The sequence below is a fragment of the Eremomyces bilateralis genome, assembly GCF_010015585.1.
Source record: "Eremomyces bilateralis CBS 781.70 unplaced genomic scaffold P152scaffold_5, whole genome shotgun sequence".
Taxonomy (NCBI): domain Eukaryota; kingdom Fungi; phylum Ascomycota; class Dothideomycetes; order Eremomycetales; family Eremomycetaceae; genus Eremomyces; species Eremomyces bilateralis.
Genome location: NW_022985071.1, coordinates 1,142,615 through 1,166,334, shown reverse-complemented (window position 1 = coordinate 1,166,334; position 23,720 = coordinate 1,142,615). Strand labels below are relative to the sequence as shown.

General features: G+C 51.1%; 10 protein-coding genes across 10 annotated transcripts; 6 read left to right on the top strand and 4 right to left on the bottom strand.

The window, feature by feature from the left end:
- Positions 1 to 741: 741 nt before the first annotated feature.
- P152DRAFT_447886 (uncharacterized protein) lies at positions 742 to 5,501 on the bottom strand (the record flags this gene model as incomplete). The annotated part of the gene is made up of 4 exons (XM_033678015.1): positions 742 to 1,395; positions 1,450 to 3,910; positions 3,962 to 5,405; positions 5,471 to 5,501. The coding sequence occupies 4 exons, from the start codon at positions 5,499 to 5,501 to the stop codon at positions 742 to 744; spliced, it is 4,590 nt and encodes a 1,529-aa protein (XP_033536176.1).
- A 630-nt stretch (positions 5,502 to 6,131) lies between these two features.
- P152DRAFT_456813 (uncharacterized protein) lies at positions 6,132 to 6,737 on the top strand. The gene has a single exon (XM_033679091.1). The coding sequence runs from the start codon at positions 6,230 to 6,232 to the stop codon at positions 6,536 to 6,538; it is 309 nt and encodes a 102-aa protein (XP_033536175.1). The 5' UTR covers positions 6,132 to 6,229; the 3' UTR covers positions 6,539 to 6,737.
- On the top strand, positions 6,565 to 8,075 carry P152DRAFT_456811 (uncharacterized protein). The gene is made up of 3 exons (XM_033679090.1): positions 6,565 to 6,737; positions 6,789 to 6,930; positions 6,980 to 8,075. The coding sequence occupies exons 2-3, from the start codon at positions 6,820 to 6,822 to the stop codon at positions 7,874 to 7,876; spliced, it is 1,008 nt and encodes a 335-aa protein (XP_033536174.1). The 5' UTR covers positions 6,565 to 6,737; positions 6,789 to 6,819; the 3' UTR covers positions 7,877 to 8,075.
- Positions 8,076 to 8,814: 739 nt separating this feature from the next.
- P152DRAFT_393595 (FAD/NAD(P)-binding domain-containing protein) lies at positions 8,815 to 10,074 on the top strand (the record flags this gene model as incomplete). Its single annotated transcript, XM_033676206.1, has 1 exon — positions 8,815 to 10,074. One exon carries the CDS (start codon positions 8,815 to 8,817, stop codon positions 10,072 to 10,074), a length of 1,260 nt encoding a protein of 419 aa, XP_033536173.1.
- Positions 10,075 to 10,335: 261 nt separating this feature from the next.
- On the bottom strand, positions 10,336 to 11,738 carry P152DRAFT_456808 (N-acetyltransferase complex ARD1 subunit). Its single transcript, XM_033679089.1, has 3 exons — positions 11,352 to 11,738; positions 11,108 to 11,279; positions 10,336 to 10,931 (listed from the first exon to the last, which is right to left on the bottom strand). Exons 1-3 carry the CDS (start codon positions 11,490 to 11,492, stop codon positions 10,564 to 10,566), a joined length of 681 nt encoding a protein of 226 aa, XP_033536172.1. The 5' UTR covers positions 11,493 to 11,738; the 3' UTR covers positions 10,336 to 10,563.
- A 1,326-nt stretch (positions 11,739 to 13,064) lies between these two features.
- Positions 13,065 to 14,585, top strand: P152DRAFT_277606 (branched-chain amino acid aminotransferase II). The gene has a single exon (XM_033674899.1). It carries the CDS (start codon positions 13,225 to 13,227, stop codon positions 14,506 to 14,508), a length of 1,284 nt encoding a protein of 427 aa, XP_033536171.1. The 5' UTR covers positions 13,065 to 13,224; the 3' UTR covers positions 14,509 to 14,585.
- A 76-nt stretch (positions 14,586 to 14,661) lies between these two features.
- Positions 14,662 to 15,782, bottom strand: P152DRAFT_472290 (uncharacterized protein; the record flags this gene model as incomplete). Its single annotated transcript, XM_033681145.1, has 2 exons — positions 14,662 to 15,703; positions 15,766 to 15,782. The coding sequence occupies 2 exons, from the start codon at positions 15,780 to 15,782 to the stop codon at positions 14,662 to 14,664; spliced, it is 1,059 nt and encodes a 352-aa protein (XP_033536170.1).
- Positions 15,783 to 16,284: 502 nt separating this feature from the next.
- Positions 16,285 to 19,019, top strand: P152DRAFT_392543 (uncharacterized protein; the record flags this gene model as incomplete). The annotated part of the gene is made up of 3 exons (XM_033676154.1): positions 16,285 to 16,783; positions 17,065 to 18,611; positions 18,666 to 19,019. Coding segments are annotated over 3 exons (2,400 nt in total), but the record flags the coding sequence as incomplete, so codon positions are not given.
- A 264-nt stretch (positions 19,020 to 19,283) lies between these two features.
- P152DRAFT_392540 (uncharacterized protein) lies at positions 19,284 to 19,896 on the bottom strand (the record flags this gene model as incomplete). Its single annotated transcript, XM_033676153.1, has 3 exons — positions 19,284 to 19,429; positions 19,486 to 19,714; positions 19,780 to 19,896. The coding sequence occupies 3 exons, from the start codon at positions 19,894 to 19,896 to the stop codon at positions 19,284 to 19,286; spliced, it is 492 nt and encodes a 163-aa protein (XP_033536168.1).
- A 1,423-nt stretch (positions 19,897 to 21,319) lies between these two features.
- Positions 21,320 to 23,356, top strand: P152DRAFT_465358 (nagb/rpia/CoA transferase-like protein; the record flags this gene model as incomplete). Its single annotated transcript, XM_033680628.1, has 4 exons — positions 21,320 to 21,323; positions 21,783 to 21,873; positions 21,927 to 23,231; positions 23,284 to 23,356. The coding sequence occupies 4 exons, from the start codon at positions 21,320 to 21,322 to the stop codon at positions 23,354 to 23,356; spliced, it is 1,473 nt and encodes a 490-aa protein (XP_033536167.1).
- Positions 23,357 to 23,720: the final 364 nt, after the last annotated feature.

Genomic DNA, 23,720 nt, shown 5'->3' with positions numbered 1-23,720 from the left:
ATTCGTTCATGACATTGGCTCGCCAGCCTCGCTTCCTAGTGTTGTTTTAACTGGCTCTGAGTAGTGCCTAATATGATCACCAGTGATTTTGAACCTGATGGTTTAATTCACTCAACATTGGAGTCTCACCGAGTCTGGAGATGAGACATCGGATCAGAAACATAGTCCCAATTTGTTTGTGGAGATCGCTTCTATCCAAACTTTCAAGCATCCCTGGCCCCTGGGAGGGCTGGAACATGGGGGGTGAGTCCGTGCCGTTTTCATAAAGGGAGGGAATGCTCGAAATCGCACTTAACAGGTAACAGACTATTAGACTATATATACTATCATAAAACGGCATTCACGGGGATTTTCCAACGGAGCTGTAACGCATCCTCATGGCGAGTACCGTGATATTCAAACTGTGTTGTGAATACTAGTAGATCAGTACAATGAGAATAGCCAATTGATATCATGTGTTCTAACCTGCTTCATCTGATAGGACTATCAATGCTATCCATTACACGAAGACTCCTCACTACCTGCGTCTTCGGGACTTCTTCCATAAGGCCTCCGCATGGTCAGAAACCAATAGAACGTCCAAATATAAGGCTTTAAAAGCTGGGACCATCCGGAGTGCCCGAAACATCGCACAACTACTCATGTAACCAATCTAGATCAACCGCCACAAACTCTCCGCAACGTCTCAGCTGACATGCACACTACCATCGTCCCGTTATCCCCAGTTCCCCACAGAGTCATCTACGCAAGCCCTGCCTCCCTTGACTCCGTCTCCACTAGAAACACGCCGCCATGCATCCCCTCCGCCTTCCCCACCCCGACCGTCGTCGCCCCTACATCCGGTATCGCCACTACCGCCTCCCCTACCCCCGTAAAGTCCGTCTCGACAACCACCTCCGGCTCTCCAGACACATCGTCCGCCTGTCCCGCCGGCCTGCTCTGCGAGTCAGTCGGTCCGGACGCCCGCACCTCCACCCTCGGGAGGAGAAGACGGCCGGGTCGTAATGCCACGAGCACGATCGGGAAAGTCGCCGTTTCAGGGGGCGTCACGGTGAAGGCGCAGCGACGCGAGCCGCCGATTAGCCAGATGTCGGGGTGTGCGTCGAGTTCGAAGACGAGGGCGATCGGGTCGGTGGCGAGAGGGGACGCTGCGGGGTCCCATCGGCGGGTAGCAGTGATGGTTACCGTGGCGGAAATAGGAGCTCCGATGGGGATGATGTGTGGTTGGTTTGAGGTGAGTGGTGATGAAGAGTCCGAGCAATTGGGCTTGAGGGCGATGGTGGCCGTACACACCACGGGAATCCGGGGGATCGTCACGGTGATGGCAATCCGGCGGGTACGCAATGCGGACTCGCCTAGTGAGTTTACAGGCGGTAGCAGAATGGTTGGATTAGCCTGCAAGAATAATGGTTAGATAACAAGCCTGTAGAGATCAAAGGGTATTCTTACCTCATGCCATGTTTCGAGCCAGTCGTAGATGTTCCGCGTCATCGCCCCAGGCAGCGCTTCAACCACCTCTGACCAATTCCACTCGTCGAAAGAGCCCAGCGGGATCGTCTTTAGCATGGCGATTTTGTCGAAGTCAGCCCTTCCTAATCTAGATTTGAAAGATTCCGAGAACCACGGCAACAAAAGCCGGACAAATCGAGCGTGTTCAGATTGTCCAAGTCCCGTTTCAAACTGTGATTCCGCCAACGTAAAAATATCCTCTTCAAGGCGCCTGTAGTCTACCTCGAGCACAATGGGTGAAGATTTGACACCGTGATCTTGAAGGAGCTGAGAGTCAGGACGTCCCTTATCGATCCTCTTGATTTTGTAGAGGATCGATGCTGGCTCCTTGGAGAATATTATCATTGGGGTGATTTTGCAGGAAGATGGCTGTACGGCGTATTGTTTGGACCCCTGGAGATTGATGTTCAATACTTGAAGCGGGATACCGGTTGCGGTGCGAATCGTGAAGCGTGACAAAAGGGAGGAAGCTTTGAAGATGTCGTGCACATTCACATCGAGCGGCAGCTCGACAGGCAAGGACGACGCTGTTTGGAACACGAACAAACCATACGCTGTGTTATAACTGATCTCCATGGAGACAGCAATATCTTTAGGATTCGCCTCCAGCTCGTACGGGATCTTAAGCTTCGTCACACCTCCAGAGGGAATATCGGATACTTCAATGATCCCCGACCGATTGACATCGCCGAGTCTGCCGGGTCCTTGAAGGATCGAACAATCGCTGGTATGGATTCTCAATCCGGCTGTCCCTGCCTTTAGTCTAATCACGGCAGTCGAGACTTCGTTCCGCCGGGTTGAAATGGCAAGATCAATGCTTCTCGTCTTGTCGATATGGATGAAGTCGGAGAGTGATAGGTTGGCGTCCAATGCATCTGCGTGACCGTAGGACCGAACTCGGAGTCTCCTGGATGAATGTAAATGGCCAGATGTTGATAGTGGCGGATCCAAAGGCGCGGATGCGGATTCTTTGCTGCCCGTTTCATGCACAAAGACAACCTTATTCGACTTCAGCAATACCTGATCAATGGTATAGTCTCCAAATGTATTGATATGCGATTCAACCATTATCGATTGAAGGCCTTTCCGGACAGTGGTTGGTTGTCGACTGGTCAGCCAGATGTCTGGAACTTGCCGTTGGCCTGAAGCTTTTAATAAAACTTTGGCCTCTTGAATAGACACATCATCGGAGAGAACGTGTCGAACCCGTACTTGCAGCTCGAACCCGTCCTTGTCTTCGAAGTGTCGTATGGTTGGTATTACCGTGATATCTGCAAAATAATGTGCCATGGGAACGGTGACATCATATGGAAGCTCATCTGAAAAGGAGACAAGCTCAGCCAAATAGCCTTGCGTATCGACCAAGTCATCATCAAGCCATGTCGCTTGGATCGTGCTAGCAACGACCTCCGCATTGTCCAAACTCGAGGTGTGTGGCTTGAGCTTAGGTCGAGGGAGCAAGCGAGCTTTCTCAGAGGCGGCAGCCTTTGCAAGGAGACGGAAGAGGACCCTGATATACTCATCTTTTCGATGGAGCTTCTTTAAGCATTGGACATGCAACTTTAGCATCGCTGTTTCAACAAATCCCCACCTCGACTGTGCGTATAATGGGCTTGCTCTGCTGAAGTAGACTGCCGCACCAGCATAGTCACCCAGTTCAAATTTCAGTATCGCCAAATCACCCATGATCCGTTCCGCAGACTGAACGCGAGCAGCGGTGTGGAAGTGTTTCAGCGAGTAATAGCTGAGACTCTCATACAACTCTCGGAAGTCTGAAAGTGACCGCATAGCCTTCGCCAGTGAGGGAAAATATAACCCAGCGAGCCCGATCCCTTGATCAGTGCTTTTGATCGATTTCTCGTCCTGTTGACTATCGTCATCAAGGTCGACATCGTCCAATGACCTGCCCTGGTTGAGAAGTTTAGATCTCCACCCGACAAACCAATCCTTGTTCTCTCCAATTTCCTCAAGTGTGCGACGTTGCAAGAGAACTAGCTCTCCTCGAGATGCAGAGTAGTCTTCCAGACCTGATTTGAGTCCCTCGGGGCCTCTAGCAGGAATTCTTGGTGCGGATGTCTGAAGTGATTGCTGCTGATCAAATATCACTTGACTAGTTGCTGGTGTGGAAGCATATGGTGGCTCCCCGCCGGAAAATTGTGCGGACGAGCGGCGATGGACGAGCGAGCTCGCCCGTGAAGGATGCACTGCTGTTCTCGCTTCGGAAGGGTTAGACTTCCCGTCCATTGGCGGATTTGTCGGTAAGGAGTTGTTCAATGTAAATGGCAAGGCTGAGCTCCCAGTTACGGCGAGTATTTGGGATGCGGTTGCATGGATCCAAGATGCCGTAAGATGCTCAACAAGTCCTTCCACAGACGACCTAGAGTTTGGGATCGACTCGGATCTAATCCAACTGTTAGCGGCGAGAACTTCACGGGAGATTCCATTGACTTACCCTGTCAAGAGGTCTGCTCTCACAATTCTGGCGAGGTTTGTGATGAACGCCACGGCCCTTCGGCAAAGCTCTGCTAAAATTATAAGATCATCGGTCTCAGGCCCGGCTGAAGATGTGGTTGTTTTGCCCATCCGAAGAAGTAGAGCCATCTGTCGAGCGAAAATATAACATCTGAACTCATACACCGAGACGTTGTTTGACATGATCAAGTCCCTGTAATCCTTGCGAGACGACTCGATCGGCCGTTCCAAGAATTGGTTGAACAAGTCGATCTGCGTATGCGAGGACGTCGAGGGATCCTCCGCCGATTGTGCCTGGGCTTGCGCTTTCAATAGTTGGTGCTGCAGATCCTCTGTGTAGTCAAGTAATATCCCTCCATGGCCTTCTAAACCACCTGAAGACTGGTCACGAAGGATCGTGTCAAGGCCAATAGCAAGTTCATCGTATCCCACCAATGCATCTTCCACGAGACCAACATTCTCGAATCCTCGGGCCAAGCCCTCTTTGAGCACAAAGAAGGTGCAGAAATTCCAGCCCGGTAAGGCACGCTGAGAATCTTTCTCGCGAATGTCCTCTTCGTATTGGCTTACGCGCTGATCAAACGACAGTAAGATAAGGCTCTTCAATTTAGCGATAACATCGTTCCAGGAGTTCAGTTGCTCTTGTGGGCCGTCTCCATAAGGGGTCGATGCAGGGCTCAAGGCCGTAGATGGCAAAGGAAAATCGGCCGGCAGCTCATTCTTTTGGACTCTGATTTGAGCGACGCGGTCTGGGGCAGATTTGCTTGAGGCATTGAAATCTTGTCGAACTTTCTCGAAGATGGTACTTGAACCCCTTCCAGGCCACTTCGAAGTCCCGCCGGCTCTCTCTGATCCGGCGGCTGCACTGCTACTCGACGAACCGCTTGATCGAGGTTGAAGAGAGGCTACCGTATCGGGAACCACAACATGGATGATAAGCCATTCAAAAGCATCGTGGTTCTCTTGGCCGCTGGCGGATCCGGAAGAGGATTGGGACGGCGGAGTGTGGGATCTCACCCATTCTCGAAGTTGCTTTCGGGCGGCCACTTTGTAAGTCTCGGGGTCATCGCAACGAAACAGCAAGATTTTCAGATATGGGGTCTGCCGTAGACCGGGGATTTGGTGTCTCCTCTCACGGACTGGAAATCTCGGTCCGTCGGAGTTCAAGGCATCGCTTCTGCTTCGCGATGGCGGCCGCGACGAGCTGCGCGACCCATTATCGCCGCTATTGGTTGCCCTTGGGCCAACACTTACGGGTCGGGCAGATTCAATGATATCAGGAGCAGGGACAAAGTCAATGTGCAAAGTTTCTATGGACCTAAGCGGCCTTGTGGGTGCCTTCCAATGCAAATTTCGAAGAGGCAAGCGAGATTGGAGCTGTGAAGCAATCAGGGGAAAGACACCAGATGGGTCGTGATATTCAACTATTCCATGGGGTAAGCCGTGGTTAGCGAACTGCTGGGTCTGCCTTGGGAATGCCCACACTAACCAGTCACTTTGGAGCTTGCTGAGGGCTCCATGATGCCGCACGAAAAGTCCAATCATCTAGGTACTTTGAAATGACTCATTTCTCCGCAGCATTCCGAACGTGATGCATTTGTTGAACAGTCGTGTATCTGTAACGGAGTATGGGGTGCGGAATAATACTATGTTGAGAGTGCCTCGAACTCGTCGTCGACAGTCGACAGGAGAAAGTTGCAGCTAAAGGGGTCCTGAACGGCGCTAACCCGTTTCCAACCACACCTTGCGACTTGCGACTTGCGACTTGCAGCTTGCAACTACAACTTACAATTTACAACTCACCTACAACTGGACACGTAGAGACTATAAGTGACAATGGAATTTAAAGACTCCATGAGACTATGACATATGCTGGCTCTAACTATTCCGGAACCTACTCCTTCCAGACGTCTAGAGAGATCTGTATCTTTCCTTAATAGTGAAGAATTGTCGCCATCGACTTGATGTCGCGGTGGTCGCATTTATGATTTATCAATTATTGCAATAGCAGGATCTCGCTAGTCCTTCCGGAACAGGAGGAGCATGGCTCGTTGATCGGTTGTTCCACCGCCAATATGTCATGTCCAGCCACGTATGACATTCTTTTGGTTCTCCCTGCCTCGTGGGAGCCTTGCCAGTTTTCTTCCCGCCTGGCCTATCCATTATCCAATGAGGCTTGGCTATTATCCTCTTTTCTCATTTCTTTCGTCACTACTAATTAGGATGATTGGTGCACCATCATTGTCGAATGGCGATTGATCGCCATATACCAGTAATAAACTGTCCAGGCGGTCCTGCCAAAGTGACATCGGAAATCTCGCGTCTCTACTCAGTGCTCGTGCTCAGCGCTCGCGATGCTGCCAATTTGTGGCCTAGGCAGTTGGTTTGGAACTCAGCCAACAGATCTGCGACTATCAAGCAGGGATCGGGCAGGCCGAACGTTCAGGCTGACTTTATGGCTGTTCGACACAGCGATATCTACTTATGGATTTGCCTTGCCGTGGCCTTGTACTTATTTAATATGTCCTATTGCCGTTCAAGTTCATTGTCCTTTTGAAAGACCATGCCCATTTAGCCTTTATCATTCTAAAGTCTCTCCAGTCCAATTAATTTCCTTCAGGCTTCAATATGTCGGAACCAAATTGGTCGCGATATCAGGAAGGCAGCAAGTGGTTTTATCAACCCAATAAAATAGCCCCGATTGTGTTTTCCGTCCTCTTCGCGATTTCAGGCATCTGGCATGGATATCAGACAATGTAAGGACTTCACTCCTCTCGTTAGTCCCGCTTAATTGATCTTCTTGACAGACGGTACAAATCATGGCGTGTTACGCTCCTCATGCCCTGGGCTGCGCTCCTCCTGTGCACTGGCATGGTGACGAGAGAAGTTGGAGCATACCATATCTCAGACCTTGGAATCCTCATTGCTAGTAATGTGCTAGTCATGTCGGTAAGAACCCCAATGCGAAGTTCTTGAGCCAAATAGCTAATGGACCCAGGGGCCTCCCGTCTACGCTGCGATCAATTACCTGATCTTTTCGCGAGTCTTGTTTTACGTCCCTTACCTCTCTTCCATCCATCCCGGCCGGGTAGTGACGACGTTCCTCGCCATCGATGGAATTGTGGAAATTATAACGGTAAATGGTGTAGTTCGAGTCACCAACTCGTCTCTGACCGATGCCCAAAGAACTGTGGGCTCAAACATGATCAGGGCAGGCCTCATCACCCAGGCGGTCATGTTCTTTGTCTTCATTTTATTCGTGGCGGACTTCCATCGCAAGGCACTCAAGATCAATGTGCTCAACTCGAAGCTACGGACCGTTTTGATTATTATCTATGTCTCCTGTGCCATCGTCACGGCAAGATGCATTTATCGGATCGCCGAGTACTTCCAGGGTTGGGAAGGCGAGCTATACACCAATGAGACCTACTTCTGGGTCTTTGATGGCGCCTTCATGTTGGTTAATACTTTTATAATGAACATTTGGCATCCCGGCAAACGACTTCCGAAATCAAATCATACGTTCCTCTCGAAGGATGGCAAGACAGAGCTCCGCGGACCTGGATGGAACGATACCCGCCCCTTCTGGGTAACATTTTTCGATCCATTCGACGTCTATGGTCTGGTTACTAAGAGAGATCAAAAGACCAAGTTTTGGGAGCTTGATGGCACCGAACTAGAAGAATATACGAGGAGAGAGCGTTCTCGCCAGAAATTCGCGCGCCCTTGGTATTTACAAGTGGTTGATCCTTTCCACCTCGGCGGTTCCAATGGTCTCCTTGCAAAGGCTTTTGGTTTGTGCAAGGAAAAGCCAACAAGTGAGCCACCAGCTTCCGAAAAGGAGCTCACCCAAGAAACATCGAAGGCGACCGATGATGTGTCTCGGATTGTTTGACAGTTCCCAGATCTCACGAAAGGGAGCGAAGGAGAGTTGTGAATGATAGAGGATGCCTATTTGCGGAGTAATTTTTTCGTTGAACGAGCCGGCGCAGGCAATATGTAACATGTTCTTCGGCGTAACGGGTCGTGGGAAACAACAGCTTGGCCTCATATCTAGTAGTTAATGCGTTCAAATTTCAAATGCTTCATGTTAGCATCACCTTCTTGAGTCGTGATGGGTGATGACTGTTCGTCCAGTCTTTCTCTCCGATGCTTACGCGCCTTTTCTTTGAAGTACGAGTATTACGAATTAAAGAGGATAGGGATTAGATTAGCGCCCGAACGAGCCACTACCACGAGCTGCTCGGGATATTAATCTTGCAAGGTTCACATCCCATTTTCCTTTACTGGAATCTGGACAGCATCATTCTGCTGGCTAACAGGAGGATCAAATCATCTTCATGACATTTATGAAGGAGTATGCAGAGCAGTCGTTCACACTTCACTCAAAGCTCAAGCCTCAGTGAGGGGAAGCCACCTCTCGTATCGATGACGGGGGATCCTGGAAAGGCGCTTATCATCAACGCCATCCAATCCATCGCGTCCTCATGAATAGTTCAATTTGTATTGACATTGGAAGTTGGAAGTCAAAGAGTCAGGGCTCGTAAAACACATCAAGGTCCACGCGGCAACGACACGTCAATACGATATTACCCCTCCTCGACCAAAACGCGTCGGAGATACACATCCCTTGCTTTCCAGTTCGCTATAATATTTAAAAGCTTTTGAAATGACTTCCTTCGGCAATACATGCCTCTCATCGGTACGTCTGCTAACGTTTCACGCGACACAAACCTCCACAGTCCAAATACAGACAGATCCTCATAGTTTGTCATTCGCCCCTTTCATTTTGCCCAACATCCGCAAATTCATAGACATCTCTTATTGCCCTCCATGGCACCAAACATCACTCCCTATGTCGCAAACAAAACGATACTCATAGCGGGTGCGGGGGTCTCGGGTCTTGCGTTTGCTATCTCTCTCCGAAAACTATGGCCATCCCTACCCGGCGACCCTAAACCGCCCAGGATCATCATATACGAACGGGAGACCCATGCCGATGTCATGGGTCGTGAAGGATACTCTCTTTCGCTGCGTAGCGATGGAGTAAGCGATGGAATGACGGCGCTAAAAGAGATGGGGATCGTGGATCAGATGCTTCAGGCAAGCATCACTGGGCAACAGGGAGAACAAGGCACGTTCCATGTATGGAACAATGATTGGCAAACCCTGATCGCGGTTTCGGGACGAGAAAGGAAAGACCTGCCTGTCGAGGGCTTACGAATCTCTCGTAAGAACATGAGGAGCGTTCTCATCGACGCAGTCGATCCAAATGACCAGATCGTTTGGGGAGTTTCCTGCGTGTCTGTCGAACGAGGTACGGACATGCCGCTCAATGTCCATCTCAGCGATGGCAATATAGCATCCTGCGATGTCCTTGTTGCGGCGGATGGCAGCTCCAGCAAAATCAGGTCCCAGCTCCGGCCACAGGATACGCTGGACTACGCAGGAGTAACTTGTATTGCTGCAGCGTCCGTTTTCACGGACGGACAGATTCCACCCCCGGCCGATAAAGACTGGGGTCTCGTTCTTAATGGGACTGGAATCAGTGTGTTTGTCTCTCCGCAGGACGAGACTCGAGCATCCTGGAACGTGAGTTGGCGAACAGCTACTCCTGAACCCGCGAAAAAACAACCGATGAACGAGGAGGAGGCCAACGACCTCATTCGCCTGGTGCAGGAGAAGGGAAGTTACTTTCGTGAGCCATTCCAGGAGATTATCCAAAATACCGACAAGACTTCGATTATAAAGTTCAATGCAATGGACAAGACTCCGTTTGAACAAGGGAATGCGGTAAGAGACTTTCCTGCCATCTTCCTCGGGGATGCGCTCCATGCGGTTTCTCCTTTTGCCGGCGCGGGTGCAAACCTTGCGCTTCATGATGTTTTCACGCTCGCAGAGCAATTTTGCGCATATGAAAACCTCGAGGAAGCCGTCGCAGAATTCGACAAGCGAGCAATACCTCGCGCTGCGGGCATCTTGAAGCAAAGCCGGTGGAGCATCGGCGTTGCCCATTCCACCGGATGGATGTCGTGGTTCTATCAATGGATGTTTTCAGCGCTGAACTGGGTTTTCTTTGGCGGCCGCAATTAATTGGTCGACTGTCCCAACAATCTCGACCTTCAATCTCGACTCATTCTCCTATTTTCGGAACAGTCAAGTCAAAGGTAGTTTGCAATACTATTTCGATCGCAGCCGACATGGACTGCCTTACCTTAGGTCAACAACAGTGTGGTGACGTCAACCCAACGCCGTAGAGGGAAGTGCGATGTCACGAGTTGAATAGGCTGGGTGAATACGCCCAACCCCCAGAAATTGATATGAGAGGAGTGACATGCCAATTGCTCGCTGTTCACGGAAGCTAGAATTGACGGCGTTAAACGAGGCGTTCTGACTTTCTAGGCCTATGTTGACGCAGAAACCCGACGTCCCCTGAATGGTTTCCTTCACATACTAGTGGATGGAAGTATCATGTTGATTCGGGGCGTTCGCTAGGCCAATCTAATGATCTAAATGCTTAGAGTGCTTTGTCCTCATGACCTCAATCGGACAGTCAGCGGTTCTTGACTAACTACACCATTTTCAAGCGGCCTTCGAGCCCTCGACCCGTTCAACCAAATTTCCCACACCCAATGCTCTGCCCACCTTGACCTTCCTCAACTTATCCTTGCCAGCTGCGGGTCCGTCGCCTTTCTTTCCCGCACTACCGACTGGCCCACCCTCGTCCTCTGCCTCTCCCTCGGAGGCTGAGTCGTCCAATACAGGTCTCCGCAGGTTGTTCAGATCCATGCGCATGCTGTACGCATCCTCGCCATCTGCGTAGTACTTGGCTTCGATTTTTTCGACGTTGAAACCCAGTGTGTCTCGATACAGACCCAGCGCAGCGGCGTTTGAGACACGTACGTGTAGGGACACATATTGAGCGTCGTATGTCTCTGCCATGGCCCGTTCTACTCCAAGTTAGATCAACATTCGCTAACCCAGTTACATGGTTGTATTTCATAGTCAGAACGAAGTACCCAATAAGAAACAGTTATATTGTGATGTGCACATAAAGGGTCTGAACCATGAATCGCAGGGTGGAGGGATAACTGTGCATCCAGGTGCGAAAATTCCAAGGACTTACGGCTCTGTCTCATCATTTTTTCTGCCAATCCCAATCTCCGATGAGTCCGCATCACGCTCAGGCTGGTGATGTGGCCATGTTGCACACCATCGGTGGGCTCTTCCTCCATCTTCGCTAGCACATACCCAACGATTTTTGGAGGGTCATATGGCGACTTCTGGGGTCTGGAGACCTGAGAGTAGAGTGAGTTGCACTGTGTCATATCTATCCAGGTTGGACCGTCTGATTAGGGTTGTACACTTACATCCACAGCGACATATGACAATTGTGGCCATGAGAGCGCGTGGTAGAGGTAGTATTTGCAAAAGTAGTTCTCGGGGAGATTTGTAAGATTGGCCTGTTGAACGTGGGGGATATCAGACGGCCTAAGGATTCGAATATCCATCCTGGCGGCGAATAAGTAGGTATAGGCCGGTACAATGGCTAGATATTCCAGGTAGACTTCGGATTGTGGGTTGCTGAGGTCGGCGGGGAGTTGAATGGATGGTAGTCTCAAATTCAGTCTGCCTCTTTCTTCAGTGCATCTAAGAAGTGGATGTATGAGGCTGGATTGCACACTTTCAGTCGATCAGGTCTCTAAGTTTGTCCGGTGGTGTCAACTTCTGATGTTCCCATGTGCCATAATCTGAAACGCAAACATCGAACTGAGATTGAAATCGTGATTGATAGGCCAGACCTCCACTGTGTCCAGGGCTGTGGCTGTGACCGGCAAATTGCGCCACATCTGGACTGCGCCATATGGGGACTGAAAAGTGGCGCAATAAAGTCAACTCTGACTAAGTTCGTTGTCCGGCTGGGCTGACAAACTTCATAAATCATCCACAGTTTGATTGAATTTTGCAGCCGAAACTTGAATTAACTTGAATTAACTGCAATGTTACTACAGTATAAAGCCAGGAGCTATTAATGCAGTCCTCAGAATTCGGTATCTATGTTGATAACAGGCTGATACATCTCACCTCCGCTATGAAGAAAGAGGATTGTCCATGAGTACCTAACATCCTCCAGCTAGGGTGGGTGAAAGATTTCAATGAAATCTATTGTGCCTGTAATTTTCATGAAATATTTCCGGAGGTCTGGCAATATTTCATGCCAAGTTTTCATTTACTAATTAGGAGGCGGAGATAGAGTTAAGATGGTGAGATTTTGAGGAGCTTCACGTAGTTCAGATTTGGTGCCTAAGGCCGCAAGGCATCAATACTTAATCTAACCAAACCTATACAGAACTAAGTTAGCGTAAATTTCGGAAAGAAGCGATTTATGTGCATAATTTAAATTCTATCAGTCATCCGAAGAAAAATATATAAATTACTGAAATTCAACCACCCGACCTCCAGCTTTCACTCCCACCAGGATGATGAATTCACGCTTGATGTCCGAAAGTCTTGTTTAATTGGCCGAATTGAGAGTCATTAGCGGTAGCGGAGGAGGCAACCTTAACAGCCAGCTAGGTATTATTAATGCGGTGCCGCAACCATCCATGGATGCAACCACGGATCGGATGTCAGCCGCGGTTTTGTCAACAATTGAACCAATCAATATTCCAATCCTTCTTTTAATTATGCATGCTGTTCAAGCACTTCATGTCTATCAACGGCTCAAGCCCTCCCCTGGAGTTTCGGAGAACCGATATCGAAATGAGGAAGGTTAGAAACGGCAATTGTCGGGTTGCGTCGTGTTGGCAACATCGCAAATCGCGTACCATAGACACGCAGGCACTTTGGAGGCTTCCGATTCAGCCAGAGCAACATCATATTCCCATGGGACTTTGGGAGACTGGGTCCCTTCCGCCCTAGATCCGAACATAAAGATTCTTCCATGCAAAACCGAAACCGGCGAGGGTTGGAGGGGCGAAGAGAGGGTCCAACAAAGAATTCGCGATTTCGGAGTCATTACCAATATCAAGTCCGTGACATACGTGCATATATGAGTTATGACTGTGCAACTCCGACTCTCCTCACAGAAATTGCATCCGTGTTAGAATCCGAGACCCAGTCACCAGTTTCCAAAGCAATTGATATATAGCTGACTCTTAACCTTGATTATATTTCATTGTCATTCATCCTTCTGACCGATCGCCTTCCCTTCAGCTCGATCCCGTCCGCCCATCCCAAAAAATGCCTCCCGCCGCCATCGATACGACCTCCCAACTCACATCGGCTGGAGTCTCCAGCGCATTATCGAAGACCGCACATTCCTTGACCAATGGCGCCAATGGCGTGTCTGGCGTTCAGCTTGCCGAGTTAGATGCCTCGCGAATAACATCAACATACACCGCATCGCCTCGACCCGTACCCGTTCCTGGAAGTCCGGAAATTGCCGCTCAAAACATATGTACGGACCATATGATCACGGCCAAATGGACGGTGAAAGAAGGATGGCATGCTCCCGCTCTCCAACCATATGGTCCGTTGAGCCTGATGCCGACCGCTTCTTGCCTCCACTACGCCACCGAATGCTTTGAAGGGTTGAAGCTTTATCGCGGATATGACGGGAAGCTGCGGCTGTTCCGAGCGAATCTGAACGCAGCACGAATGCTGAATTCAGCAACGCGGATTGCCCTGCCTGCATTTGCTCCGACCGAGTTGTTGAAGCTCATCATGAAACTATGTGCGACGGACGGACCGAAGTGGTTACCGAAAGACGAACCGGGGTCGTTCCTCTATCTCAGACCGACGATGATCGCTTCAGATCCAGCACTCGGAGTGCAGAGGCCGAACGAAGCTCTTTTATACGTTATATTAACGTGCTTTCCTCGACTCGATGCCCCGACTATCGGCGCCGACGGAAGCCCTCAGGGTATGAAACTTCTTGCAAGCGGAGACGATACGATTCGCGCCTGGCCCGGTGGATTCGGACATGCGAAAGTCGGAGCGAACTACGGTCCCTCGCTTGTTGCGCAAGGAGAGGCTCGCAAGGCGGGATATAACCAGATTCTGTGGCTGTTCGGCGACAACTGCGAAGTCACGGAAGCCGGTGCGTCGAACTTCTTCGTGGTTTGGAGAACTCGATCTGGAGCCACAGAACTGGTGACTGCGCCATTGGATCGCAAAATCATCCTAGACGGAGTCACTCGCCGATCGGTTCTGCAATTGGTCAGGGAAAGGTTGAGCGAGTCCACCGAGAATGTTCAAGGACTGGATATCGTGGAACGGAATATCCAGATGGACGAAATTGTGCAAGCCGCCGGAGACGGGAGGCTGCTTGAAGCGTTCGCGGCTGGTACCGCCTTCTTCATCTCACCTGTTCAGGAAATTCATTTCCGGGGGACGGACATACGTGTGCCGATGACCGCAGGCGAAGCAGGCCCGTACACCAAGCAGATCAAGACTTGGCTTTCAGATATTATGTATGGAAAAGAACACCATGAATGGGGTATCGTGGTGGAAGAGCAAAGCTAAGAACCCTCTGTCCTATGTATCTGGGGGTATATGGCGCATTTGTGGGAATGAAAGGACGAATTGGAAATGAATGATGAGGGATATGTTCCTTCTTGCACCGTCTTGAAAACATCCGATAGCTCTTCAGCAAATATGAGATCGAGGCGTAGATTTCTATTCTGTATTTGTTGGTTCTTCGCTAGCCTGTAGCTTGATCATGATGTCCCCGGACCACTGATCCGCAGCAGTCGTGATCTTATCCAAATCCATCCTTGTGAGGGCATTTTTCGTCCCATCCAAGACGTCTCGGTCTTCGAGGACCTCATGCATCACGTCCGATTCTTCGCGCCAGTAGTGCTCTGTCCGCTCACGCAGCGGGCCATTCCGAAAGATGGCGTTACGCATCGCCCCAAGAGCAACCAGTTTCGTACTGATGATCTCCATAGCACGGGTGCTTGCATCTAGTCGTTCTGACACTGTTGGCGGCGTCACTAGCCAGCGATTGGTTGCGCATAGCCAGATGGCCAGTCCAAGGAGGCTATCCGCGAGAGCGAACGCTATCCCTCGAACGAGCCTCATGCGCCAGTAGAAGTGATTGATCTCGGACAGCTTCGTCGCCTTGGTGTTTTGGGTTAGGGGGTATATTGACAGCACCCACAGTTCTATTGCAGCCAATGACGCCCCAGTAATTGTTGCGTGAGTCCTCCACCGTGCTCCATATCTTCCGGAGAGGAGCGATGAGGTGACAACCCCAAGCACAGCGATATGTGCTAGATGGATGAAAAGGACCGAAGGGATTGCATAATAATAGTAGCTGTTCAGGTCATCGGACGTGCAAAATTGACACGAAGCCAGCACATCAGGTCCGTATTGAAAGTACAAAAGGCGCGATTCGAGCGAAACGAACTTCCGCTTCAGTGCCTCGTCGGTAGGCGTGAGTGGGTGCAATGCCTTGAGGCGGTTGAACAACTCATCCGTCGGAGTTCTTAGTCGGGAACCAGTTGCCTTGAAAATGTTCTCGGGGCTCAGGGCTGGCAGGGTGAAGAGGAGGGCGACGACTGCGCTCATGAGCAGCAGGTTCAGGGTATAAGCAACCCTTGGAGGGCAGCGTTGGATGACATTATTTGGTAGTTTTGACGCCGATCGTATCGATTGAACAAAGGCTATGAGTTTGGGAAGGAGTAATGGCCCCAGGGTGATGAGGAGAGTCTGGACACTTTAATACGCATGTTAGCAAGACGGCACTGTTGACCCGGATTCCGCAAGGACTTGACGTACGTTCCCCAAGATATCATTGTGCAGAAATACTATGATGTTAACATAGATCCGTGCTTTGTCACGGCCCACAGGGTTGGGATAGAGTATTTGGAGGTCGAGTACTTCGCGATTAACGTGTCAGATTGCGGATTCGGCGGTTGCATTCTTATTTTCCTTGCTGCTGTGAGCCTGTGAATCTGTGTCCTGTGTCCTGTGATGTTGATGAGGTGCACAGACGCCAGACGGTGATGTGCTGCCACATAATCCTTGCAGTGCAACTATGAATCGCTTCACACATTCATCATTTGTTTGACCTGTAAGTATTCCGTATGAATACTCGGCTCATGCGTTGAGCATTACCATCGTTCGACTCACCTTCTACTATTATACACATTGTTAACACTATCCTTTTGGACTATTGGAATACCATACCCCTCTTGGACAGTCCCGGAGTCCCTCATATCGGTTCTGTTGACACCTCGGATGATGAGCTGTGTATATGGTTATTGATGCATTTTAACAAGCCCGTCCAGCATTATCGGGATGAAGAATCCACTGGTTCATCGCAATCGCGATTCAAACTTAAGTGCAATTCCTCCGAAACCCTCCGAAGCCGAGTTCTCATCTGAGCTGGCGGAAGTAGCAAGCACCATCTTATACCGCTCTCCTATTCCCTCCCAGACAGGGCTGCCCATCTTCATTCTCAATTCCGCGGCATTTCCCGATTCTCACGAGGTCGACTACAATGATCTGCTTCCATATGTACTAGACCGACTCCCAGGGGAGGATGAGTTGCTCCAGGGCTCGGGATATGAGGTCATTTTCTTCGCTGGTGGAGGTGTTGAAACCAACACGTCTATTCCAAAGCCACATCGCCCGGGCTGGGGTTGGTTCATTCAAGCATATTATGTTCTTTCGCGCATCATGCGGAAACGGCTGCAGAGACTCTACATCGTGCACGAACGTAGTTGGGTCCGGATCCTGGTAGAGATGTTCTCTACTATCGTTAGTCCTAAATTTCGACGGAAGATATATCACGGTGAGTTGGTTGATACTGTGTCTTGCACAGTCAAGTTTTACATATCATCTTCATTTCTTTTGCCTTATACATTCGAGATCCCTGAGTCAGAAGCTACCCAAAATCGGAACCTACATTGTCATGGAATTTCAACCGACAGCAGGATGGTGTTCGGGGCCACTGACCCCCTCCAAATCCTGGCTTAGTCCATTCTCCCACTGTTTTCAACTCCAAATACTCAAGTGCCGGATTTCCTGACTAGCACTGACACCCCCCCCTGACTGTGCTGACGTATTGTGCAGTGTCTTCTCTCACACAGCTTGCGCTGTCAATCCCTATCGAGAATTTGTTGATCCCGACATCAGCCTATCTACACGATAGGAGACTGTCTCCTGACATATATGCCCCATATAGTAGTGGGAAACGAGCATTTGGCGCTAGGAATCCTCTGCCGAAATCACGAAAAGGCAACGCAAGATTTCCAAGGGTGCTGCGTGAAACAACGTCTTTCATTTTCATGGGCGACAATCCCAAGACTGAGGGCATTTTCAGGGTCGCACCCTACTCCAAAGTCAAGGAGATCATCCGAGAAGCGTACGATCGAGGCCAGAAATTTATCATCTGGAGCGAGAATGGGGTAACCTATCCGGTACCGAATTATCCGAACGCTGTCGATGCGGAGTCGGTCATCTCAGAACTCCATCCTTCCCAGTGCTACGGTGTCCATTTAGCCGCGGGGCTGATCAAGAATTGGTATTCGGAACTCCGCCAGCCAATCGTTCCCCATGGCTCCTACGGCGCCCTCCGACAGCGATACAGCCAGAAGCCCGATTTCTTGTTGGAGGATATGGAAGAGCTAATATCGCCAGCATCTGAATGGTCGCCTCTACCGGATCTGTCACGACAGATTTTGATTCGACACCTGCTCCCGATGTTGGCGGCCATCACGGAATACGAGCCGTCCAACAAAATGAATGCGGAGAATCTGTCGGTGTGTTTTGCGCCCTCGATGCTGTGCGGCCCAGACCAGATTGAGGACGCCAAGATCTCATCCGTCATTCGCCGGATCCTAGCTTCCGCTATTCAATTCTGGTCTCAAGGCCTTAGAGAGGCGTGCGACATCAGCTCCGGCCAATTCGAATCAGATCTGGAAACTCCGCCGGATGTTGACGACTACGATGATCCACTGGAAAGACCGCGAGCAGGGGATGAGACACCACAAGACTATGTAAAGCAAATGACAGGCATTGCCCTCCGAGAGAATGATGGTGCCGAAGAGCAATTCGCTCCGCCACCTCCGCTGCCTCCTCGGCCGTCTCCACAGCTGGGCAGCAGATCGACATCTGCCAATGTATTGCAGCGCAAACCCACACCGAATCTCGCAGCACCTCCAACATACTCAACCATATTCCCTGTCGATAACGATAACGTTGCGGTGGCCCAGTCACCGACTTACACTGGGAGGGTGGCGGATGGATTTGGTCCGCCGCGACCATCGGATGTCGCGCAATCGGACAGCAAAGAGCCGCAATTCGGAGGTAAAGAAGTCTCCGTGCCCCTTCCTGTCATATCGCTTCCCAAGCGAAACGCCCTGACCGTTGAGCAGGTCCAGAACTTGGAAAGCGATAATCGCAATCGCGAATCGGGACCGAGTGCGTCTGATGCGGCCCGTCTGGCTCGAGAGGTGATCGCCACGGACAGTGCGCGACGACAATCAGCGACGAGAGTTGGCGATGAGTCCGCGTATCCGTTCAGCAGTGAATCCGGTGGATCGGCCGTGGGTGCGGGCCAATTCCAAACCTCTGCTCCCACTTTCGCAAAGCCTCTGTGGCCTGCGAGGGCCGGGAAAGTATCACAAAGTATAGAAAGCGCCCCTGCACGGGCGAAGGAGTCGGCCACTCAGCCACCGGGAAAACCACGGTCTCCATCTATCAATTCGTTGGCTCGGCCAATCATCCCAGGACCCGTCCTCCAAGGCCTTAAATACGGTCGGCCCTCTCTCCAACCCCCCCAGAACCCGGGTCCACCCGTCCAGGGAATCCGACGAGTGAAGAGTCCCTCGGCGGGTCTCTTAAAACGCATACATTCCGCGCCTCAGGAACCAGACAGTTCAGCAAAGGAACAACGGCGACAGGCGGTCGGGAGATTGGATTTGCGGAAACAATCTGTTGATGACTTACGACGGCTTTATGAGGAACGAGCGGCTACTGCACAGGCATTGACGGACACGGTGCCGGCAAAGGAGAGGCTGCAATGAGACCTCCGGAGCCGTGTGCTGTGAAATCCGAGATATCCATGTACAGAGGCCTTGCGCGAGGGTGGTTGATACTGACCCTTCTTACGAGACACTAGCAGATCCTTTAGATAGAAACCCTAAAACAAGCACATCTTATCCTACATCAAATGACCGAGCGTTTCCGAATCGAATTGGGTATCTTCATTTGCGTGCGTGTAAGTGAATGTAGCCATATGGATAGGCCGATGATTGACCGTCATTTCCACTGCAAAGTATATGCAATCGTCATGCCATTTGCGGCTGTCCCATACGTAACGATAGTAGTGCTCTCACATCCGTTGCGTACTGCAATCCTTCCAACAGTGGGATTAAGTGCAGCAGGTCATTGTCAGTGGGGTCGTTGATCCAACCTTCAATCGGTATTGCGTTGTCTATGTAATGTTCTTAGCGCTGAACTATGTCACCTGAGCTGCATTGCAAATCATACCTTCATGGAACACGTAGCTGATCGGACTGTTATCGATGATCATTGCTTTGCTCAGGTCGGGCTCAACATGGCTGAGGTCCTTAATGTAGGCGCCGTTTCTGAACGTACAATGCTGTCGATAGAGCCGTCGGATGAAGTACTTCCGCTCCAACTCCAGCCAATCGATCACGGGATCCGCATACTCCTGGACGGACGCGGTGAACACGATCAGGTTGTACCACTTGCAGACCTGGAAGTCCAACAGCGGTCAGCAATTGTAATAAACCCACGAGGCTGGACTTTAGCCACACATACCTTTCTCAGAAACTCGTCGCAATATGGTCGCTTGTGAACATAATACAGAATAGGCACTTGGGGCCCGATGGTCACTCCATTCGCGCCAATAGACTGGGAAATCTTAACCTCCACCATATGCCCCGTGGTATACCGTCCCCCTTTGGCCACGCTATGTATTAGAGTTTCGTCTAAGTCAATGATCAACGTTTTCTGATGTTTGCCGAACTCTACTTTATTTTCGATGGAATAGGACGGCTGCCGCTTAGGGATGAGGGGTCGAGGCGGAACGGGAGCGCGTGGATATCGGGTGATTTTCGACGACGTGGCCGAGGGAGGGCTCGTCGGAGATTTTAATGACGCGGCGGCGGCGGCGACCGGGTCCGAGGAGTCCTTGGATTGGGCACCGGAGGAGCCCGTTCGTCGCTCTTTTCGTTGCTTCTCGACGTCTTCGTTGTATAGCTTTATCCGTATCGAGCGCCGGGACGGAGTTATGTCATCGCTCGCTCGGATCGGGCCCTTTGCTCGCACGGATTTGGATGGGATCTCTTCTTTCCTCGGCTTTTGCCGCGAGGTTCCGGAATCCGCCTCCGAGTCGGACGCGACTGCGGTCGAACTGGATGCTACGGAAGGCGTTCGCCTGCTCTTCTTCTGGCGGGTAGATGTCGATTTTTCGCCGTCTGCGGAATCCGTATTCCCACTGCCCGTCCGTGTCGTTTGCGGACTTGTTTTCCGCCTCCTTTGCCTGGGCCAGAGGAGGCGAGATATCTGGACCGCGGGGTAGTAAATGGAGAAACGTTCTTGGTCGTTATAGAACCAAGCCGCGATGTAACGAAGAGGGCTCATGACAGCGGAGAGGATTGCCCGGATTGCGCCAACAAAAGCGGCAGCAAGGGTTTTCGGGATAAAGTGCCAGGATCTGCCCATATTGACACCTTCAATGTGATCGGGAGGACCGTCGCCAAGGAGTGGGGATTTTTCATCGGCATCGATACTCCTCTTACTCGACCCACGGTCGGACGCGGCGGTCTCGGAGCTCATCCTCGACCGGGGTTTCTCGTCGACCAATGTACGTGAATCCTCCTCTTTCTCATAGACTGTGGGTATAATGGTGTCGGTGGTGGAACCGGCGCTAGTGTCCAGGAATTGGGACGCAGAATGTGACGAGGTAAATGGTGCGGTTGGTGAGATATCGAGTCCAGACAGGAGGTTCAGAAAGGTCATGCCGACAACCACTCATGAGGGAAAGTAAGCGTGATACGGATATAGCTGGGATATACAATCGAAAGACCAGAGGTAGCAGAAAGAAAGAGAGAGCGAGGATAGTCGCATCCAGATTGTGGGTAGAGGGGATACTCGATGCGAATCAGTATGGACTTGATGGATCCATACTTGTAGTAGCGAACAGAGACGAGATGCAACTTGCGACACTGGAGATTCACATGGGAGGCCCTCAATTAAGTCGATGCAGAAGCGCGGTCGGATTTCCAAATGCGCAACGGATGAAAGCGCGGGACGCAAAGGGGCACCTCCGTGGATGGGAATTCTTGAGGGCGGAGAGATGGGTGATGAGGTGGAGGTTGATATCACACTGCTGGCTACAGGACTAGGAAGTGGTCAGTGGTAAAGTGGTAAGGTTGATGAAGAGAGAGCAGCGCATGACGTGCAATGGAATTCCTGCACAAGCCAAACCCCCAACGGCTAAAAAGTCCAAACTCCCTCCCCTCGCCCATCGGAATCATCCTTAATGCCGATCCCGTTCCCACGCTTCAAGGTCGAATTTCATACTTCATACTCCGTTCTATGCCTAGTTAGTACAGGTAATTAGTGGCTTTCAGATTTCAGGCTAGATTCTCGCTATGAAGTTTGATATCATCAGACATCAATAGCTGTTGCATACCCCTCCTAGTCGCTCGCGGAGAGCCATTATTACTAGTGACTCACTGTCACATTTTCTCCCCAAAGGTTCTCTTTCGCCTTCAAGATACCACACGATATATACCTTATCTCTACCAAAATGCCAGCCCGTACAGTTTCTATGACTCCGGGCCTGGCCAGCTTCCTTAGGTCGCTCAAAAACGACCCGGTAGAAGCATCAATAGAGCACCTCATTTCGTAGGACACACGCCTCGCAATCTCATAGCGGCCCATACTGACTTTGTCACCAGACTCCTCAAGCGACGTCAAATCCACAATTCCCGCCCTTGCGCCATCGCAACCACCCAATTGCTTCTCCAGGTGGTCGCCGAATTCAAGGGAAAAGACAGCGACATACTCATCTCCCGCGTTCGACATGTCGGGCAGAAACTCATCACTGCGCAGCCGCGGGAAATGGCGGTGGGCAATATCGTGCGTCGGGTGCTGGCCTTGATCCGGGAAGTCATCGAGGGCGACGAAGTCACGGAAGGGTCGCCAATCAGCGAGTCTCCCTCGAGCATACAACCGTTGTCAACGCCTCGTGAGCCTTCTCACCATCCCGGTCTGCCTTCGAGCATCTCCACATCCAGTCCACTCGATCATTCAGGAGCTGGCCATCCGATCGATTCCTCGCCTCATCCCTCCGAGAGCAGCTCCGAAGCGATTAGTTCCGTCCATCGACCCGTTCTCACTGCCTCCCACACATCGTACTCTACCGCCGCTCCCCTAGCGACCTCCCTCTTCGGCCTCTTCTCGCGCCCAGAGACTCCCTCTCCGGCGTCTACACCCCGGGGTTTCCAGTCACCTCGACATGGAGACAATCCGCCCGTGCCCATCCACCAATTGAAAGGCCTGACGATCACCGACTTGCCCAAGCCGGTGCCCGATGATTTCAAGGCCGACGTTCTGGACGGAATTCGCGAGATACTCGACGAACTGGATCAGGTCGACGACCAGATTGCGAGCTATGCCCTGGACCACATCCACTCGAACGAAATCATACTGACGCATAGCTCGTCGACGACGGTGCAAAAGTTTCTGCTGACGGCGGCGAAGAAGCGGAAGTTCACCGTTCTCCACGTCGAGTCATTCCCCAATGACCACAAGAACACGAGAGCGACGATGGTCACGGGTCGGAAGAATCAGGGACAGGCCGAGGAAGAAGAGGATGTTGATGATCGATTCAGCCCATTGACGGCAGCGGGGATCACCGTCGTGCTGATTCCCGACTCCGCGGTTTTCGCCATCATGTCCCGGGTCAACAAGGTCATTTTGGCGACACATTCGGTCCTGGCGAACGGTGGACTCCTCGCAGCTGCGGGGGCTCACGCCATTACCAAGGCTGCAAAGATGCACCAGACGCCCGTCGTCGTTTTGAGCGGGGTCTACAAGCTTAGTCCCGTCTATGCATTGGACTTGGACGAACTGATCGAATACGGTGATCCTGGCAAGGTCGTGAACTACGATGACGGGGAGTTTGTGGAGAACGTAGACGTGGTCAATCCGTTGTATGATCATGTTCCACCGGACCTGGTGGACATATACATCACCAACCTGTAAGGACGACGTCGGAATGATTAGCGCGAGAATGACACTAACGATGAACAGAGGACCTCACGCCCCGTCATACCTTTACCGGATAGTACAGGATCACTATCGAAAGGAGGATATCACCATCTGAATGCCCCGTACTCGGTGTCTGTCTCGACAAGTCAGCTAGCCACTTGAACATGTTCCTGGACCACTGCAAAGGTGCTGCCTCGTGCTCACCATTTATTGGGATCACGAAGGGCTCGTCTCCTAGTATCACCAGAACTGGTGACGCTTGAGGACCTATGATTTGGACTGGAATCACGACGTCGAGATCTAATTGACGTAGTGTTCGTCGAGAATATAAGACATGCGCAAGTCATCTCCCCGCTATTGGATGCTGTGACTTGCTGTGTTGGTGTCCCACTGTATGATGCGGGGAGATCAGTCGAGGTGTCGAGCGGGACGATTTGACAGGTGTGACACGGAAGAGCTTGGAAAAATGGACCCCTTTC

What these genes read in the sequence shown, in the direction of transcription:
- P152DRAFT_277606 (XM_033674899.1), top strand. Translation starts at nt 13,225, where the DNA reads ATGCCTCCCGCCGCCATCGATACGACCTCCCAACTCACATCGGCTGGA.
- P152DRAFT_456811 (XM_033679090.1), top strand. Translation starts at nt 6,820, where the DNA reads ATGCCCTGGGCTGCGCTCCTCCTGTGCACTGGCATGGTGACGAGAGAA. An exon ending in GTAATGTGCTAGTCATGTCG is followed by an intron (nt 6,931 to 6,979) that starts GTAAGAACCCCA and finishes TAATGGACCCAG; the next exon opens with GGGCCTCCCGTCTACGCTGC.
- P152DRAFT_456813 (XM_033679091.1), top strand. Translation starts at nt 6,230, where the DNA reads ATGGCGATTGATCGCCATATACCAGTAATAAACTGTCCAGGCGGTCCT.
- P152DRAFT_456808 (XM_033679089.1), bottom strand. Translation starts at nt 11,492, where the DNA reads ATGGATATTCGAATCCTTAGGCCGTCTGATATCCCCCACGTTCAACAG. An exon ending in TGTCATATGTCGCTGTGGAT is followed by an intron (nt 11,280 to 11,351) that starts GTAAGTGTACAA and finishes CTCTACTCTCAG; the next exon opens with GTCTCCAGACCCCAGAAGTC. An exon ending in AAAAATGATGAGACAGAGCC is followed by an intron (nt 10,932 to 11,107) that starts GTAAGTCCTTGG and finishes AACTTGGAGTAG; the next exon opens with AACGGGCCATGGCAGAGACA.